Source organism: Mugil cephalus, chromosome 2 (assembly GCF_022458985.1).
Source record: "Mugil cephalus isolate CIBA_MC_2020 chromosome 2, CIBA_Mcephalus_1.1, whole genome shotgun sequence".
Taxonomy (NCBI): Eukaryota; Metazoa; Chordata; class Actinopteri; order Mugiliformes; family Mugilidae; genus Mugil; species Mugil cephalus.
Window position 1 is genome coordinate 30356789 of NC_061771.1, and position 19121 is coordinate 30375909.

Sequence of the window (19121 nt, forward strand, 5' to 3'; positions counted from 1 at the left end):
GGGATAGAGAGACCCAGTGAGTTAGAGAGAGAGATGGAGGGAGGAGAGAGGGATAGAGGCTCCTCCTCCGGTTCTGGGCGGAGGTCTGAAGACTGTAAAGTTTCTGAAGTCTGTGAATCTGTTGAATCTGTACAAGTTTGATCAGAACTTCGTCCCGTCTGGACCTCCTGTCTCGGCTTCATCATGTCCGGCGTGGCGTCCTCTCTGGCCAAGAAGCGGGCCCTGGCCGCGGGGTTTGGAACCAATGCCAACGCGGTGCGGTACCTGAACCAGGACTTTGCTGCGCTCCGGGCGCAGAGTCGTGCGTCAGGGACGCTCTTCTGCGACCCGACGTTCCCCGCGGCTCCCGAGTCTCTGGGCTTCAACGAGCTGGGCCGGAGCTCCCACAAAGTCCGGGGAGTTACCTGGAAGAGACCCACGGTACGAACCAGGGCCCGGGGGAAGGGAAGGGACGGCAAGGGACGGGATGGTGGTTTTTTAGTTTGCATGAGTGGGTGGGGTCGGAGGGGCGGGGTTGTTGCGGTGGCAGCAGAGCTATGTGCCCCCCCTCCCTCTCTGATGGTTAAGCCAGGAATGATGTAGATCAGAGGAACAGATCAGTAGATGAGTTAGCGGGTCTTTATATACTCATGAATATTTATTATCCTGCAGACAGAGGTCTCACTCTGATCAACTACCTGAGGATCTAAACTTAGATGGAATCCAGGAGTGTCTCTGGAGGCCCCGGGGCCCCTGGTCTCTGGAGGCCCCGGGGCCCCTGGTCTTTGGGGCCTCAGTGGGAACGTGTTAGAGAAAACAAGATGTCCTACTGCGACAATGTCAGAGAGAAAGAGAAACAGACTGGAGCAACAAACAAACAAATAAATCAGGACTGAGCAGCTGAGCTGTTGTTTGTTTGTTTTTGTTAACTGATCAGCTGGCATTAGTAATTGTTTATAGTTGTTATTGATTGATCAGCTGATGTTTGTTTATCGTTGTTGCTTGGTCCGCTGCTGATATTTGTTTGTTATTGTTTGGAGTCTGTTGTTGTTTACTGATCAGCTGATTCCCCCTCCCTTCCAGGAGCTGGTCTCTAACCCCGAGTTCATCGTGGGCGGAGCCACCAGGACCGATATCTGTCAGGGGGCTCTGGGTGAGTGTTTCCTTGTTGTACTTGGACGCAGCGCAGACAGGTTGTCAGGTCACAGTTAATCGACTTGTTATGAATAAAACGGAAGAGAACCAACACAGAAACAAAATCAAACAAAATAATGTCAACAGTGTGATAAGTAGACATGTGTATATACAAAAACAGAGCATTAAAACCTGAATAGTCAAAGAATAAATCCCAAGTTTGGAGAAATAAAAGAAGGCTTGTCCTTTACTGCCAGAATAAATAAATGATTTAAAGATCACCAGACACAGGAAGTCACAAGGTGTTTATTACATAAAACGTAAAACATAAAACTCTCACTCTGATCACATGATCATGAAACTTGCATCTCCAAACCTCTGGTGGTAGGAACCAATATGGTGGAAAGTGTTTGATTCCACTAAATGTTTGAGTCATGTGATGGTGAATTGGGTCGGTGGATCTGATTGGTCCTCAGAGTTGGTTCCGCCCCCCCTAGATAAAAATAAATAAATAAAACTGTAGCAGCTACACAACAAAATACAATATAGACACACACCGGTACAATGAGGGAAGAAAGTAGCAGCATTTTAAACAATTTAACAGTAGGGCAAATCGTTAGCCTTATAGCATAAAACATTAGCCTAATGGCATAAATTACTAGCCTTATAGCATAAATTGTTAGCCGAATAGCATGAATCATTATCCTGATAGCATAAATCGTTAGCCTAATAGTGTAAACCGTTAGTGTAATAATATAAATCGTTAGCCTAATAGCATAAATCGTTAGCCTAATAGCTTAAATTGTTAGCCTAATAGCATAAATCATTATGCACTTAAGTCAATTTTTGACTAACTGTTACAATATCAATAAAAATACAAATGTGCTGCTGATAACTGTGTTTTTACTTGTTTTCTGAAAACGTTCAAATTTGATTTAGGCTATCGATTTATGCTATTAGGCTAACGATATGGTAACCATATTAGTGCGAATGTGCCTATTGAGGTGGGTGGACTGGGGTATAAATATACGTATGGTGGTTATTGAAGGTCTGAGGGATCTGACGGCTTGAGGGTAGAGTCTGTTTTTTAGTCTATTCGTTCTGGACTTGATAAGCCCTGATGTTGTTCTCCTCTAAGGATGAATCTTCAGTCCTTTATGAGTCATTGTTGGGTTCAGCCTGTGAACTGTACTGTTAACGTTTCCAGGTCCAGATCCTGAGTCGACGTCGTAAATGTTATAATGTGAAGCAGCTGAACCTGGATCAGCTGTAATTACGGGCCGAGCTGTGATTGGTTGTGCAGGAAACAGAAGGACAGGAAGAGCACTGCCAGCTATTGTTGGAGTGGTGGTGGTGGTGGTGAGGGGGGGGTTATGAGTTGCCAACCAATGAGGACACACCCTCAAACACACACTTCCGTGTTTGCTCTTCTGCGAGGACATTTTCCACTCGGCGGTCCTCACAGAGGCAGACAGACCCAGAGCCCCACCCCCCGGCTGTGGTGGGTGAGTCAGCTTCGTGCCTCCATTAAACCACAGATGTCTGACGCTTGTGTAACTCAAAGATTTGTTTTCACATGCAGAAACATTCCTCCTCAAGTTGACTGGTGCAGAAATTTAGTGCAGAGTGAGACATCGCAGAGGAGTGGGAGGGAGGGGGGGCATGTTTGGGAGCCATGTTTGGGGGCACATTCAGTTTGATTTAAAGTGGGTTGGACCAGTAACACAGCAGAATAATAACCAATAAGTAACGGCAACTCCAGACTTTTTCCATTTGTTTTAGTGCAAAGAAGAGCAAGTAATAGAAAACAACTGTAATTGTGGCTCATTATTGTTCGGTCCGTTCACTTCTCTAGTAGTTGATTTTATTTGAATTTGCAGTTTGCTAAGAAATAGAACGTAAAATGCTGAGGGCCAGATTAGACCCTGTGGTTGGCCTCATTTTGTCCTTCGAGGTGCATGTTTGACACTTGTGCTGTAGAGACAGAGACAACGTTTAGATCCAGAAAACAAACTTTAACTTTCATAACTTTCAAGTTGACTCTGAGTCACATGACTCATCTGACAAACCCTGTGACTCATGCTCAGTGCCTCTTTTCATTCTACTCCATCAACGTTAGAAAAGACTTGGAGGGGCCAGTGTCTCCACTCTGTACCCTGTCCCTGTCCAACAGTCGTCATGTGGACTCTGATCTCTGATCTGGAATGTCCACACCTCGTCCACCCGGTCCGTGGGCGGTGGTGTACCCATAGGACAGACCGGAGGAGGACTTCTGTCTCCCGTGGTCCACAATGAATCATAGCAAGCCTCTTGTCCAACCGTCTGCCAGAAAAGAGACACTGTCCTCTGTTGGGACATAAACAGGACATGAGGGCTGTAAAAGAAACTAAGGACACAACATGATGGACACAACAAAACTGTCTCGATTATGATCCTGAGATCAGCGCTGAGACATGAAGACACTAAGTTGCACATAAAAAAATGCTCTAAGTAAAAAGAAAAATAAATAATAATAATAATAATATTAAATAAAATAATACTAAAATAAAAACACGTAAAATCTACTAAAATAAAATGGAAAATGTACAGAATTAGCAAATGAACAAATGCACAAGAAATAGAGACGGAATAATATACATTATGTATACACACACTGGCCACTTTATTAGGTACACCTCACTAGTAAAAGGTTGGACCCTCTTTTACCTTCAGAACTGCCTTAACTCTTGGTGTCATACTTTCAACAAGGTGTTGGAAACATTCCTCAGAGGTTTTGGTCCATATTGACATGATAGTATCACACAGTTGCTGCAGATTTGTCGGCTCCACATCTATGATGAGAATCTCCCGTTCCACCACATCCCAAAGGTGATGATCTGTTGGACTGAGATCTGGTGACTGTGGAGGCCATTGGAGTACAGTGAACTCATTGTCATGTTCAAGAAACCAGTTTGAGATGATATGAGCTTTGTGACGTGGTGCATTATCCTGCTGGAAGTAGCCGTCAGAAGATGGTCCACTGTGGTCATAAAGGGGTGGACATGGTCAGCAACAATACTCAGTACAAACTGAGCATTGTTTAAATGCCACAGCCTATCGAAGGGGCACAAAGTGAGCCAAGAAAAAATCTCCCACACCATTACACCACCATCTCCAGCCTGAACCGTTGATACAAGGCAGGATGGATCCATGCTTTCATGGTGTTTGAATTCTGACCCTGAAATCTGAATGTCGCAGCTGAAATCGAGACTCGTCAGACCAGGCAACATTTTTCCAATCTTCTATTGTCCAGTTTTGGTGAATCTGTGTGAACTGTAGTCTCAGTTTCCTGTTCTTAGCTGACAGGAGTGATGAAATACTCAGGCTGGGCCCAACAACCAGACCACGGTCAAAGTCTCTCATATCCCCTTCCTTCCCCATTCTCATGCTCAGTTTGAACTTCAGCTAGTTGTCTTGATCACCTCTACATGATTGAATGCCTTGAATTGCAGCCATGTGATTGGTTGATTAGCATTTCATGTTAACAAGTAATTGAACGGGTGTACCTAATAAAGTGGCAAGTGAGCGTATATGAGAATTCATCCACATGAGTAAACACTGAGACGCTAAGACTCAGAGACGTGTCCTGTTCCTCCAGGTGACTGCTGGCTCTTGGCTGCCATCGCCTCCCTGACCATGAATGAATATGTGATGGCCAGAGTGGTTCCCACCGACCAGGGCTTTGGTGACGACTACGCCGGCATCTTTCACTTTCAGGTAACAAGTCTTTTGTGATGAATCAGTGCTTTAGTTAAACAACTAAAAACTCTACCGCTAAATATGAGCTGACCAGTCTCTACCAGCTCTACTGACTCTGCCCCTTCCGATTTCAGACAGTTATGGTTTGTCTAGTTCTTCTTTTGGAAACCGACAAAATCTTATGGTTCCCACAAGAAGAGCAAATTAAAGAACCACTGTTGCTCATGTCTTACCTCCATTAAACGACTGTCAGAGATTGTCTACTAACAGTTATGTAGTCTGTTGGTTCTGATCGACTAGTACTGTTGTTTGTTCTTAGTTACTGTCACTGATAAAGACTGTTGGTTGTGTAGTTCTGGCAGTTCGGTGAGTGGGTGGACGTGGTGATCGACGACCGGCTGCCGGTCAAAGACGGAGAGCTGATGTTCGTCCACTCGGCCGAGGGGAGGGAGTTCTGGAGCGCTCTGCTGGAGAAAGCCTACGCCAAGTAAGACCTGGACGAGGGAAAAGGGTGGAGTCCTGATTAGAGATTAACCGATATGGATTCTTTTTGGGCCAATACCGTTTTTTTTTTTTTTTCTTTTTTTTTACATCAGCCTTGGTCGACTGCCGATATCTGGAACGGATACTGCTTTTTCTCCCTCCATTTACATGATGGAAATTACACAATGATAACAAATGTCAGTTCTGGCATTTTTTGAACTCGAAGAATATTTAATACTCTTATTGATACAAAATAAAAAGATGAAAAGAGGTAGAGCGCAATTAGAGATCATGAGGGAGAGGGAAGGTATGGGCTGCATGTGGATGCGTCTGCCTATAAATCATGCTGGAAAAAAAATCTATGTATCGGTGAAAGCACCTGGTTATGGACCAATGCTGATACACCCGGCCGATATTTGCATTTTTTACTGGTATCGGTCCTGATATTTGTCGTGATAACAATGATAACTCTCGTGATTCTATCAAAACATTTAGTGTCTTTGACCTAAGTACGCACTGAGTTCTCTTTAACCATCATCCAGTGGTAGAATCATTAAAGTACAGATTAAGGTTTTGACTCTGATTCATGATTCAGCTGTCGGACTCTTGTCTTCTGGCTGTAGGGTGAACGGATGCTATGAAGCCTTGTCTGGCGGTTCCACCACTGAGGGCTTCGAGGATTTTACCGGAGGCATCGCTGAAAATTTTGACCTCCAACGACCCCCATCCAACCTGTTCCAGATCATCAAGAAGGCTCTGGAGGCCGGAGCGCTGTTGGGTTGCTCCATCGACGTGAGTTACCTTTACATAGTGATGAGAAGCACTCAGGAAACCAGGGGCTGCAGCCTCTCAGACTGGTGAAATGTTCTGTCTCTGGACTGTTAAAATGAAGACGGTTGCGTTTGTGTTGTTAGATCACAAGTGCCGCAGACTCTGAGGCTGTGACTCGTCAGAAGCTGGTGAAGGGACATGCCTACTCCCTGACCGGAGCGGTTGAGGTAATCCTCTGAAAACCAAAAGACAAACTCTTTTTCTTAGACACAGAGGATGGATAGTGACGTTTGACTTGTCTTCAGGTTAACTACCGGGGTCGCCAGGAGAAGCTGGTGAGAATGAGGAACCCATGGGGACAGGTGGAGTGGACTGGAGCCTGGAGCGACGGGTAAGTTTTTATGGTCACTTAGATCAAAAGCCCTTTTCGTACGGTACTATTTTTACCTGGGGACCTCTGGTAATTTGTAATGATCATGGAGATCGTCCGTGAAAACACAGAGGTCCTCTGATAAAACTAATCCAGAGTGAATTCACATCGCTGTAATTCAGGGGTGAGTTTTTCCTTTTTTGAAACTTTTATTTGATTTGGATCTCGTTTTCTGCTTCTTGTCTCTTAAGAATTATGAAAGATGTTCTGTAATTCATAGTCTGGACAGATGTTAGAGAGCAAAGTCTCTGAACTATTCACCCATTTAAATGGATGAAACCATTAAATCAACCATTAATGTGTTCATCTGTAAAGGTGGTGCTGATTTAAATCAGACGGGTTGTTGGTAATTTCTTAATTGGGCTCAGCAGTATCAAAAATATATTTTTCATTATCCAGGCAGAAAGTAGCAGAGCCATAACTACGGATCATAACTTTAAGTAAAACACAGAGTTTATTAATCCTGTGCGAATGCATAGGGTGGTGATTTCTGAATTACTGGAGGTCTCCAGGTAAAACTAATCCTGTGTGAATAGGGCTTTACCTGCCTCAGGGCTAGTGCTCCTGTTAAAGACAATAATTCAGCAACACTTATGTGTGCGCTGTGTTCCTGCAGCTCATCTGAATGGAGCCATGTCCAGGGGGACTGTCCACATGCCAACGCAGAGGATGGAGAGTTCTGGTGAGTCTCTGCAATGATAAATAAATCAGAACTGACAGTTCTGGTTGGTACTGCAGAGTGAGAGCTCCCTTTCATCCTATCTCTGCAGGATGTCCTTCACCGAGTTCCTGCGTCACTACTCTCGTATCGAGGTCTGCACTCTGACCCCCGACGCCATCAACGACGAATCCGTCAAACACTGGAGCGTCAGCAAGTTCGATGGCACCTGGAGGAGAGGATCCACCGCCGGAGGCTGCAGGAATCACCCCTGTTAGTTCTGAACTACTAACACTGATGTAGACTGTTGACAGTTTTTTCTAAGCTACTAATACCCACCCAAGGCATCTAGACCTGATCAAGGTCGACCTCATGTGACTCGGCTCATACTAAAGAGTGGTTCTGTCAGAGTTTATTGGGGTTTGTTGAGGTTTTGCTGGGTTTTGTTGGGTTTTTTTGGGTTTTGTTGGGTATGTTGAGGTTTATTGGGGATTGTTGGGTTTATTGGAGGATCTTGGGTTTGTTGGGGAGATTGGGATGTGTTGGGTTTATTGGGGGTTATTGGGTTGGACCAGCAGCACATTTTGAGCAGATTCATGATGTTCCTGCTGTGAGACTTTTTTTTTTCTCCACAGACACTTTCTGGACCAATCCTCAGTTTGTGATCAAGCTGGAGGAGGAGGACGACGACCCAGACGATGGTGAGGTGGGCTGCAGCTTTGTGGTCGGTCTGATCCAGAAGAACCGCAGGAAGCTGCGCAAACAAGGGGAGGACATGCACACCGTCGGTTTTGCCATCTACGAGGTCGGACACTAAGAGATCAGGTCGATACTTAAATTCTGATGACACAGAAGATTTCCTTAAATTCATTTTCTTCTTTTTTTATTACAGATTCCAAAGCAGGTGAGATCTGAACCTCCAGCTCTTCAAGACTCATTAATCTCACTAGTCTATGGAGCTAAGAGCTGATCCACCTCTCACCCAAAGGCTCCTTCATTTCCAACAGAGTGCTGGAGTTTTTTAACCTTTGCTCTGAGGAGAAACTAGACGTGCCTTCACCTTCAGGCTTGTGTCTGACAGGATTTGTTTGCAGGCTTCTACATGTTCCGCTCTGTCTAATAGAACAGCACTGTCATGTTTCTGCAGTAGTTATGATCTTAAGACAAACTAACAGATGAACCAAGCTTGATAAGGCCTATGATAAGTCTAATGCAGTAAAGAAGTGTTTTCTAGCCTCTGCAGCTCTTCAATATTTAAAGACAAGTGTCTGTTAGTGTCGCCGCCTGCCCAGCTGTTGAGACAGTTGTCCTAATTGTCTCTTTCTGGCCTCAGTTCCACGGACAGAGGGAGGTTCACCTGGATAAGAACTTCTTCCTAACTCACGCTCAGACGGCGAGATCTGAAACCTTCATCAACCTGCGTGAGGTCAGCACTCGCTTCAAGCTGCCTCCGGGGGAGTACCTGATTGTCCCATCTACCTTTGAACCACATCTCAATGGAGACTTCTGCATCCGGGTGTTCTCGGAGAAGCAGACGGAGACAGCGTAAGACCCTGAACCGTCTAGTAGTGGGCTGTTTACGTTGGTTGGCTGGTCATTTCCCAAGGTCTAGGCAGGAATCTAGAGAACGGAGCATGTCCAGATTTCTTGGCTCAGTCCACTTCCTGTTCCTAGGGAGTGTTTCTGAATGGAGTCCTTGAGACCTGGACTTGTTTACCGTCTACTGGAGAACAGGAAGCAAAGTGTGCCAGTATTTTAGGACACTGAACAAACATGTCTTTAAACGAAGTATAAATGTGAGTCTCTCTGTCCCATCAGGCCCTGTGACGACCCCGTCAACGCAGAACTGGAGGATGTAAGTAACTCAGTGTTTTACTCATTTAGATGGAACTAAAGGGAAACAAACAACCAACGCAATGCACTGTTCATCCTGTAGATCAGTAAATGACCTGCTGATTATTAATCAGTATCAGAGCCACAGTTAAAGGGACTTAGCATGCTAGCTGTTAGCTAATGTTAACTATCTGAGACCTATAAGTTCCTGTGTTCACACCTGGTTCCACATGCATCCCCACATGGTTGTCGACTTGGGGATGTGATCCAGATTTTGGAACAAGCTGGAAAGTTTCCAGCCTTCCAGTGTGATCAGTTTCAACCATCTCCCAGTAGCTAGTAGCTAGTGATCATACATGTCTCTATTGTCAGATAATGAGAGGACAGACCGGTTTAACAGCAACCAAAAACGTTATTTATCTTGGGGAGATGATCCATATTCTCTCACATGTTAAATTCTTCTTTATTTTAGAGACAAAGCTCAAATTAGACCTGAACTCTGGAAGCCTCCAGGAACTTGAATGCTGTATATAGTTAGTAAAGTATCCATCTACACCGTGTAGTGGGCTGAACAACCTGTTTAATGAACAGCCCATCCTGTGACAACAAGTCATCAGAGAGGTTACATATTAAAAACAACAGCAGAAAATTCAAGTTAATTTGGTAATAACAGCTCTGACTGGTTAGTGAAAGCCTGTTGGTTCACTTTCAAAGTCTTTTCAAATTCCAAGGCTCCACAGTGAGTCCTCTTCAAACTGAATGCAGGTTCAGGGATGATCCTGTTTCGCTGCCTCCAGGTGAAAGTCACCTGTGGTTCAGCTCATACAGGTTAGGGAAGGATTCTAGGAAGAGGAGCAGCTGATGAAGGCGCGGCTCTTCGGAGAAAGCCCTTTAATGGTTCAGTGTTGACAATCACATCTGCTTGAACCAACAATCATGTTGCTGTGCAACAGTCCAGACAACCGGATCTCTTGGGCCCTGTTTTACCTGCTGTTTCTGTACATTTGTTCACGATATAATTCTGTGTATATTTTTTACTTACACAGTTTTCTATTTTATGTGACTAGATAATACTTTATTTTATTTCATTTTATTTTCATTTTTATTTTTATTGAGAATCAACATCATGGTACATAAATACACCTACATAGATTATAATATTTTATGTTTTAATCACCCCCAGAACATGTAGGACACTGATCCATAAAAAACAGACAATTAAATTAAAACAGATAAATAAAATAAATAATTAAATAAAAATATTTTAATCTTATTTTATTATTTATTTATCATTTATTTAGTGTTATTTTATTATCTTTTTTACTATTGTTTTTTTTTTTATGGGCAACTAAGCTACTCTGAACAAGTAATTGTGAATCATTAAAGTCTGTCTAACTCTAAGAACATTCAGAGCATCGTTCATTTCAGTATTTTATCAGTGAAGGTCTTAAACAGTTGCCTAATGTAGATTTATTTTATTTAAATATTTCTACCAAGTCAACTTCTGATCACCTGGTTCAGTTCCAGTAAACCCAGGTTTAAACTAAATTAAATGCAACTTTTAATCTTTTTGCCTTTCTCCTGGGCTTCTGTACCCTCTCTGATTAAAAATAGATGTTCTGTCTAAGCCTGAGCCAATGAGACACTGATCTGGCTGCTGAGTGGTCGGTTGTGCTTTGCTGCTATGGCAATAAAGGTTTGTATCGATGTGTTGACGGTTGTCATGGTGATTGTCTCCAGGAGACGGTGTCGGACGAAGAGGTGGACTCTGGATTCAGAAACCTCTTCTGTAAACTCGCTGGAGACGTACGTGTCATTTCTTCTTACGTGAAGTCAATTCCTGTTCTGTGATCTGTTAGTGAAGCTACGTGCTAACAGTTTGACACTCGCAGTACAGCAACTTCAACATGCTTACAGCTAACACAAAGATTTATTCTGAACTGCAACACATGCTACAAGCTAACATTTAACACAAAGATTCACTGTTAACCGCAATTATCCCTAAACCACAACACATGCTACATGCTATATGCTAACACTGTGCAACATGTTAATAGCTAAGACAAGTATTTATTCTGAACCACAACACATGCTACATGCTAAAAGCTAACACTCACAGTGCAACACGTGCAACATGCTAACAGTTAACACTCAAATTACAACACATGCTACATGCTATCATGTAACACAAAGATTCACTGTTAACCGCAATTATTCTAAACCACAACACATGCTACATGCTAACAGCTAACACTCTGCAACATGTTAATAGCTAAGACAAAGATTTATTCAAAACCACAACACATGCTAACATGTAACACAAAGATTCACTGTTAACCGCAATGTGTGCTACTTGCTAACAATAGCTACATGCTAACATGTAACACAAAGTTTTGTTCAGATTTATTCATAACCACAACACATGCTACATGCTAACAGGATCACAATACAACACCTTCTACATGCTAACAGCTAACAGCTAGGCCAGTGTTGTGACTAGAACCACGTGTAGAAACAAAGGATAAACACGTTTCCTGTGCTGATAATAATTTATTTGGTGGCTGGTTTCAGGACATGGAGATCTCTGCCGTGGAGCTGAAGACCATCATGAACAAGATTGTTGCCAAACGTGAGCAGAATCTTCACCACGATAAACGTCAACGCCATCAGATGCAGCTTTGACTTCCTGTTTTCTGTTTCAGGAACTGACATCAAGACTGATGGCTTCAGCTTGGAGACGACCAGGGTCATGGTGAACCTGATGGACGTATCCTTCCATGGGGTCTAGACCTGGGGGGTCAAAATCATTTTAGCTTGGGGACCACATTAAACCCGATCTCAGTAACATTATGTCATAATAACCTATAAATAATGGCAGATTTTTCCCTTTTATTTAAGTTATGGACATTTTTATGTTTATATATATGGTTCCTTGTCCTTCAGCGGTAAAATAATGTAAACATGTATTGAGAGCATTAGAACATCAGACACCTGTCAACATTATCACATTAGACAACATTAGGACACTTCTTCTTCTTCATGGTTCATAATAAATCAGCTGTGCTCAGAGTTCATTCAGAGGTGGACCTTGTAGACCACGTTAGACCCTGATTAGACCTGAGAAGGTTTCCTTGATCTTCTCTCCTTGGCTGAATGAAAACCACATGACAATAAACCTCACTGAGAGGAACAGGGACTCAATTTAAAATGTGATGAAGTTACCAAATATGGTTCTCCTTAAAGAATTAAGAAAAATAAGTGACATTTCGGCTCGTTGCTGCCATCTACTGTTTAGTTCTGGGTCTCAGTGTTGTGTTATGTCCTCGACTGTGACTAGATCTTGTGGAAAATTTTCAAATAGGTGCCAATTTTATCGAAAAAAATTACTCTTAATGACTTCTAATGTTTACACTTTAAAAAAATTCATCCTGTGGAGGTCTGGTTTTGGCCCACGGGCCATATGTTTGACACCCCTGGTTTAGACAGTGTCCAGTGGTGTCTACACCTGGGCAGAAACTGATCCTTAACTCCGTAGCAGGACAGCGGCAACGGGAAGCTCGGCCTCGGGGAGTTTGCCACGCTGTGGAAGAAGGTTCAGAGATACCTGGTGAGATGTGACCTCTGATGGTTTGTTATTCACTGTCTGACTTTTGCAAGAAAAAATCCTGAGTTTGTCTGTGTGTCTGCAGACCATCTATAAGAAGAACGATTCGGATAACTCTGGGACCATGAGCACTCCAGAAATGAGAGTTGCCTTCAAAGATGCAGGTCAGACTCATTTCCTGGAATTCACTGACTCGACTTTAACTCCACGTCGTCTCAAACTGAGTGTCTGTGTCGTGGTGGTGGCGGCTAACGATTTCCTGGCGCTCGTTAAAATACTAAGCTTCATTCATGTGGTTTGGTTCGGAGGCATCAGGAACGCTGTGGTTCCTCAGAGCTCAGCGAAGTTTCTCTTCTTGTTTTCTTCTTCACTTCCTCTGGACAGATTTATGTAGATTTAGACCTCAGTCGGTTTTATCTGATGGACGAGTTGGACAACAACGTCTCTTGTGTGCAGTCATTTGAGATGAGTTCAGGACAGATCTTTATTTTGGTCATCATTATGAGGCGTTTCCTGTCTCATTGAGATATATGATAAGTAGATATACAGTGGGGGAAATAAGTATTTGATCCCCTGCTGAATTTGTAAGTTTGCCCACTTCCATAGAAATGATCAGACTCTGGTTTTTATGGTTGTTTACTGGTTATGGGTATAGACAGAATATCAGTCGAAAATGCATAAAAAACACACAATCTAAAAGTTATAAATTGTTATGTATTTTATTAAGGGAAATAAGTATTTGATCCCCAAGCACAACACAAGTCAGTACTTTGTAGAGAAACCTTTGTTGGCAAGCACAGCGATGAGACGTTTCTTGTAGTTGGTCACCAGGTTTGCACACAGCGCAGGAGGGATTTTGGCCCATTCATCTTTACAGACAGTCTCTAAATCCTTCAAGTTTCTTGGCTGCCTCTTGGAAACTCGGAGCTTCAGCTCCCTCCACAGGTTTTCGATCGGGTTAAGGTCTGGAGACTGACTAGGCCACTCCATGACCTTAATATGCTTCTTCTTGAGCCACTCCTTTGTTGTCCTGGCAGTATGTTTTGGGTCATTGTCATGTTGGAAAACCCACCCACGAGGCATCTTCAGTGTTCTTGCTGAGGAAAGAAGGTTTTTGTCCAAGATGTTACAGTACATGGCTGCATTCATTGGCCCCATAATGCGGTGAAGTTGGCCTGTACCCTTTGCTGAAAAACAGCCCCAAAACATGATGTTTCCACCTCCATGCTTAACCGTGGGTATGGTGTTCTTTGGGTCATACTCACGTTTTTTCATCCTCCAAACACGGCGGGTCGAGTTAATGCCAAATAGCTCAACTTTGGTTTCGTCAGACCACAGCACTTTCTCCCAAGCCTTCTCTGAGTCATTTAGATGTTCACTGGCAAACTTAAGGCGGGCCTGTACATGTGCCTTCTTGAGCAGGGGGACCTTGCGGGCACTGCAAGAGTTCAATCCATAACGGCGCAGTGTGTTGCCAACTGTTTTCTTGGTGACGGAGGTCCCAACTGCTTCCAGATCATTAACAAGCTCCTGCCGTGTTGTTTTAGGCTGCTCCCTCACCTTTCTCATCATCATCCTCACTCCATGAGGCGAGATTTTGCGGGGAGCTCCAGACCGAGGACAGTTGATGGTCCTTTTATGGGTCTTCCACTTGCGAATAATGGCACCAATAGTTGTCACCTTTCACCAAGCCTTTTGCTGATGGTTTTGTAACCTATACCAGCCTTGTGCAGGTCTACAATCTTGTCCCTGACATCTTTTGACAGCTCTTTGGTCTTGCCCATGGTGCTGTAGAAGTTGGAATGTAAGAAACTTATTCTTAGAGCAGGTGTGCTTTATATACATGACGAGTTAAGATCAGGAGTATTGGTAATTAGTTGACTGAGCACAGCTGTGTGCCACATGCGCACCAGCCAATCTGTAGGAGCCTGAATTCTAAGTGAATTGTTGGGGATCAAATACTTATTTCCCTTAATAAAATACATAACAATTTATAACTTTTAGATTGTGTGTTTTTTATGCATTTTCGACTGATATTCTGTCTATACCCATAACCAGTAAACAACCATAAAAACCAGAGTCTGATCATTTCTATGGAAGTGGGCAAACTTACAAATTCAGCAGGGGATCAAATACTTTTTTCCCCCACTGTATAGATACTGTATGGTTCTCAAGCTCTAAACCTCATTCCTCATCTACACTGATTCTCTAGTCGTCCTTGTCTCTGTAGAGGACAGTTGGCCTCCCAGACGTCCCCGGCTCTGTTTCCTAAGTAACACTTATATAAAACATGTCTAGTGTGTAGGCAGAGTTAGCTCGTCCTGCTCCACGCTACTATCAGCTAACTTTAACATAAACCAGTTACTGTTCACCTAAAGTAGACAATGTTAGCTCATATTAGCTAACATTAGCCTAGGTAACCTTCGTATAAACCTAGTTTAGTGTGTGGGCGGAGCTTGCTCTTTCTCCCCACAGCTACGAGCAGTGTCTAGCATTAGCCTAAACAATATTAGCTTTAACCAGCTAACTTAAATATAAACCAGTTACTGTCGACAGTAACTGTCTACAGTAAAGTAGACAGTGTTAGCTTAGACTAGGTTAGCAAAGGTAACCCTCATATAAACCTGTTTAATGTGTAGGTGGAGCCAGCTCTTTTTGCTCCATGCTGCTATCAACATGGTGGATCTAGTGTCTAGCATTAGCCTAAACAACATCAGCTTAAACATTGACCTAAAGTAGACAGTGTTAGCTGACAGTAGCTAACATTAGCCTAGGTAACCCTCATATAAACCGGTTTAGTGTGTGGGCGGAGCTCGCTCTTCTTGCTACATGCTGCTGTCAACATGGTGGATCTAGTGTCTAGCATTACAACATTAGCTTAAACCAGCTAACTTGAACATAAACCAGTTACTGTTGACCTAAAGTAGACAGTGTTAACTAAGACTAGCTAATATTAACCAAGGTAACCACCATATAAACCTGTTTAGTGTGTGGTCAGAGTTAGCTCATCTTGCTCCACGCTGCTATCAGCATGGTGGAGCTAGTGGAAGGAACCAAAGTTCTCAAGAACCAAATGTTTCCCTCAGATAAACGTTTGAGTCACATGTCAATCAACCGGATCCGTTGTTCCCATTGGTTCTCAGAGATGGCACCGCCCCCTTTGTGTGCTGTGAGCTCGCTAGAACTTAATGATCAGTTTTGGTCCAGTTTTCCCTTTTGAAGTCTCTAAATATCTCATCTCCTCCCCTGTCGCTGCTTCCACAGAAACATTTACATGTGTTGATGGTTTCAGATGAATTTGACCCTCTGCTGAAACATCCTGTTTATGTTTAGACTGCTTTTAACCCTGCTGCACCCTCCTATTCATCCTTTATCTTCTCTTAACGAGGAAGCTTATATTTCTTTAAATAAATCAGTGTGGATCTTCTTCTCCTGTTCACTAACATCTTCTTCTTCTTCTTCTGCAGTGTGTCTTGTGTTTGTCTCGCTACTAAAATACTGTGTTTGTTTCTCTGCTGCTGTCTGGACATCACTGCCAGTAAACTGATGGAGACGGTATGTTCATGTTAGCTGGGTTAGCAGAGTTAGTAGAGTTAGCTGGGTTAGCAGACTTAGCTGGGTTAGCAGGGTTTACGTGTAGAGTAAACCAGTTAGCAACAGAGGTAGAAGCAACTGCAATCATTATATTAAGGTGACCAGATTTCTGAAATGAGATTCAGGGGCATTTACAACATTTTTGCAACATTTTCTTCATAAAAAGCTAAAATTAGAGACATTTTTGTTGGCAGCTTTAGCCGGGGGACAGGTCATCCGAAACGGGGACTGTCCTCAGAAACTGGGGATGTCTGGTCACTCTACACTATGTGTTTGGTCTAGATTCAAGATTCAAGAATCATTTATTGTCATGTATGTACTTAATGAAATTTTGAGTGGTAGCTGAGTAGCAGTAGTAGTAGTAGTAGTAGTGCAAATATATAAACAGTGGAAAGCACTATGAATAAAAACTGATAATGATATAAATATGTGATCTTGATAATTACATATCTCCTTAAAGCAAAAACATTATATCAGTATTTTATGTAAAGACACATAATTAGCATCATTGAATTCACGAACATTATCAAATTTTATTTAACATGCTAATTTTGATAAATCGGAAAATCTACCTCGCTCCATCTCCCATGTCTCAGGACCAGGGCTTCCTCTAGAGGGACTGGGAGGCCCCACACAGAAAAACAGCCTCTGGTCCATTAAGATCTGGATCAGTGTCCCACATTACAAACGCTCTAAACTCACCTCAACCCGAGGCTGAAATCAAACCAGTCCTGTAACTATGGACTTTTATCTTCTAAGTAATGTCCTGTCTGGTGATGTCTCTTATTGGATCTATTGTCCTGTTCAATGTCTTATCATGTTTTTGTGTTACCTGCCTAGAGAATGAGGATGCTAATTAGCATTGTTGCTATAATAATAAAGATATTTACATATATTTCTAAATAATAAAAAAAAAAAAAACATTAGCATGCTGTTAGCTCGTCGTTAGCTGCTCTTCAGTAACTCTGCTGCTGCCGTCGTCCTCCTCCAGGTTTCACTCTCAACAACACCATCTACCAGCAGCTGGTGGCTCGATACTCGGACCCCGACATGACCATCGACTTCGACAACTTCGTGGGTTGTCTGATGAGGCTGGAGATGATGTTCAGTGAGTCACAGCTTTTTTTTTTTTTTTTACGTTTTGGCTTGTGTTTAAGTGATGGGATGTTTAGCTCTTCATTTAGCACAGCTTATAGCCTCATATTTTAGCCCAACACACTGAATACAGATACACTGTGTGTTGATAAACCCATTTTTTTATGAGAAGCGTTTTAATTAACACAATAAAAACACAAGAAAAAACAGAACCAAACTCAATAGCTAAGCAAACAGCATAAATGTCCTTGTGGAACCTGCTCTTCATATATTTTCATGTTGTGAAGACTCTCTGCTCTAACATCCTCCAGTGTTTTTAAGTTTTTGTGCAGAGATGAACGAGCAAAAGGGAAATAGATGAATAATTAAATAAATCAATAGTCTCTCCTTCGATGGGATTCGACTCTCCTGAATCGCTATCAAACATCGGCTCTTAGAGCGATGACACATCACTACTGTGTTTGTGTCGTAGCATCTCAGGACCCTGGCTGTGTTCACTAAACGTGCTCTGAAACACAAATATTACACTTGTGTATAAATTCTTAAAGAAAATGAAACACACAAGTCTTTGAGTTGTAAACAGTTGGTGAAGTGGTGTCAGCTGCCTGTCGGCCACTAGTTAGCCTGAACCACTGATGAACCACTAGAGGGCAGCGTTCACATGAAACCAGAGGGAGATACTGAGGTTTTCGTTAAAGATCACAGGCGAGTCTAGCCCCCTTTTTAAGACGGTAAACTTTGTCCCAGCACCCCCAAAAATAAGAACTGAAAAAAGATTTCTGCTAAGAAAGATCCTCTGATTTTTTTTTTATTATTGTTATTTATTATTGACCTCCTGAACGTCCGTCTTCCTCCTCAGAGATCTTCAACAAGCTGGACCCTCACAAAAGTGGCTCCATCGAGCTCGACTTCAACCAGTGGTTAAACTTCTCCATGATCTGAGCCGCAGACCGGGCTTCCAGCAACGCGCCGCCGCCATATTCCTGTTAACAGCCGCCGCCGCCGCTTCAACGTCTCTTTATTGTCAGTCTCCCTGTATGTTCACGGCATTACAGAAAAATACAAACATGTTTCTGTCTCTCTCTCACACATAAGAATATACAGATCAGGAAATTAAAAGGAGGAAACAAGGTAACAGATTCCTGGATCGAGAGAAAAATAAAGTAAATGAATAAAATCAGGATATATATCACTTCCTGTTGTTGCTAGAATGTTTTATACGACAGACGTCTGTTTTACTCTGTGACACAACCAACTGACAGTCCATGTTAAGTCAATAAATCTGTCCTCGGAAAACTAAGACGTGTGTTTGCGGTTCATTTACAGACGTCTAGCTTTAGCCTAGCTTTAGCCTAGCTTAGCATAAACTGTGGAAACACGTGGTTTCATTTCACCAAAAACAAAACATCTCCACACTCCAGTTACTCTTCACATTAAAATGTTCTTTATTATTTTCCACCAGAACTAACAGGTTAGCATTTATTAGCCTGTGAGCTAACCACTAGCTGACTAGCCTTCCTTCCTTCCTTCCTTCCTTCCTTCCTTCCTTCCTTCCTTCCTTCCTTCCTTCCCCAGGCCAGGACATTAGCGCCCCCATGTGTCATGGAGGGATGAGGTTCTGGTGCTGGAATGCAGAGTTGGTTCATCTCCAAACATGACGATGCCCAAACATTTAAACCAAACTATTCTACTCTGGTCTCTTCTGTCCACTAAACATTGACCTAACAGTCTTCTGTCTCGTCCACATGATGCTGATGAAACTGCAGACGAGGCAGAAATGGAGAGAGATCAGTGTCTTTGTC

At 42.8% G+C, this 19121-nt stretch overlaps 1 protein-coding gene across 1 annotated transcript; it reads left to right on the plus strand.

Moving 5' to 3' along the window:
• The first annotated feature begins 159 nt into the window (after positions 1-159).
• On the plus strand, positions 160-18619 carry capn2b (calpain 2, (m/II) large subunit b). Its single transcript, XM_047579291.1, has 20 exons — positions 160-420; positions 1063-1132; positions 4751-4869; positions 5205-5338; positions 5958-6126; positions 6249-6332; positions 6411-6496; positions 7152-7217; positions 7306-7466; positions 7829-7998; positions 8086-8097; positions 8527-8738; positions 9012-9048; positions 10767-10832; positions 11598-11655; positions 11729-11793; positions 12565-12633; positions 12716-12794; positions 17216-17332; positions 18179-18619. The coding sequence occupies exons 1-20, from the start codon at positions 184-186 to the stop codon at positions 18259-18261; spliced, it is 2094 nt and encodes a 697-aa protein (XP_047435247.1). The 5' UTR covers positions 160-183; the 3' UTR covers positions 18262-18619.
• Positions 18620-19121: the final 502 nt, after the last annotated feature.

Excerpts from the sequence above, each read along its gene's own strand:
- capn2b (XM_047579291.1), top strand. The coding sequence starts at position 184 with ATGTCCGGCGTGGCGTCCTCTCTGGCCAAGAAGCGGGCCCTGGCCGCG. Across the intron at positions 6,127-6,248 it reads TGTTGGGTTGCTCCATCGAC|ATCACAAGTGCCGCAGACTC; the intron begins GTGAGTTACCTT and ends TTGTGTTGTTAG. Across the intron at positions 9,049-10,766 it reads TCAACGCAGAACTGGAGGAT|GAGACGGTGTCGGACGAAGA; the intron begins GTAAGTAACTCA and ends GATTGTCTCCAG.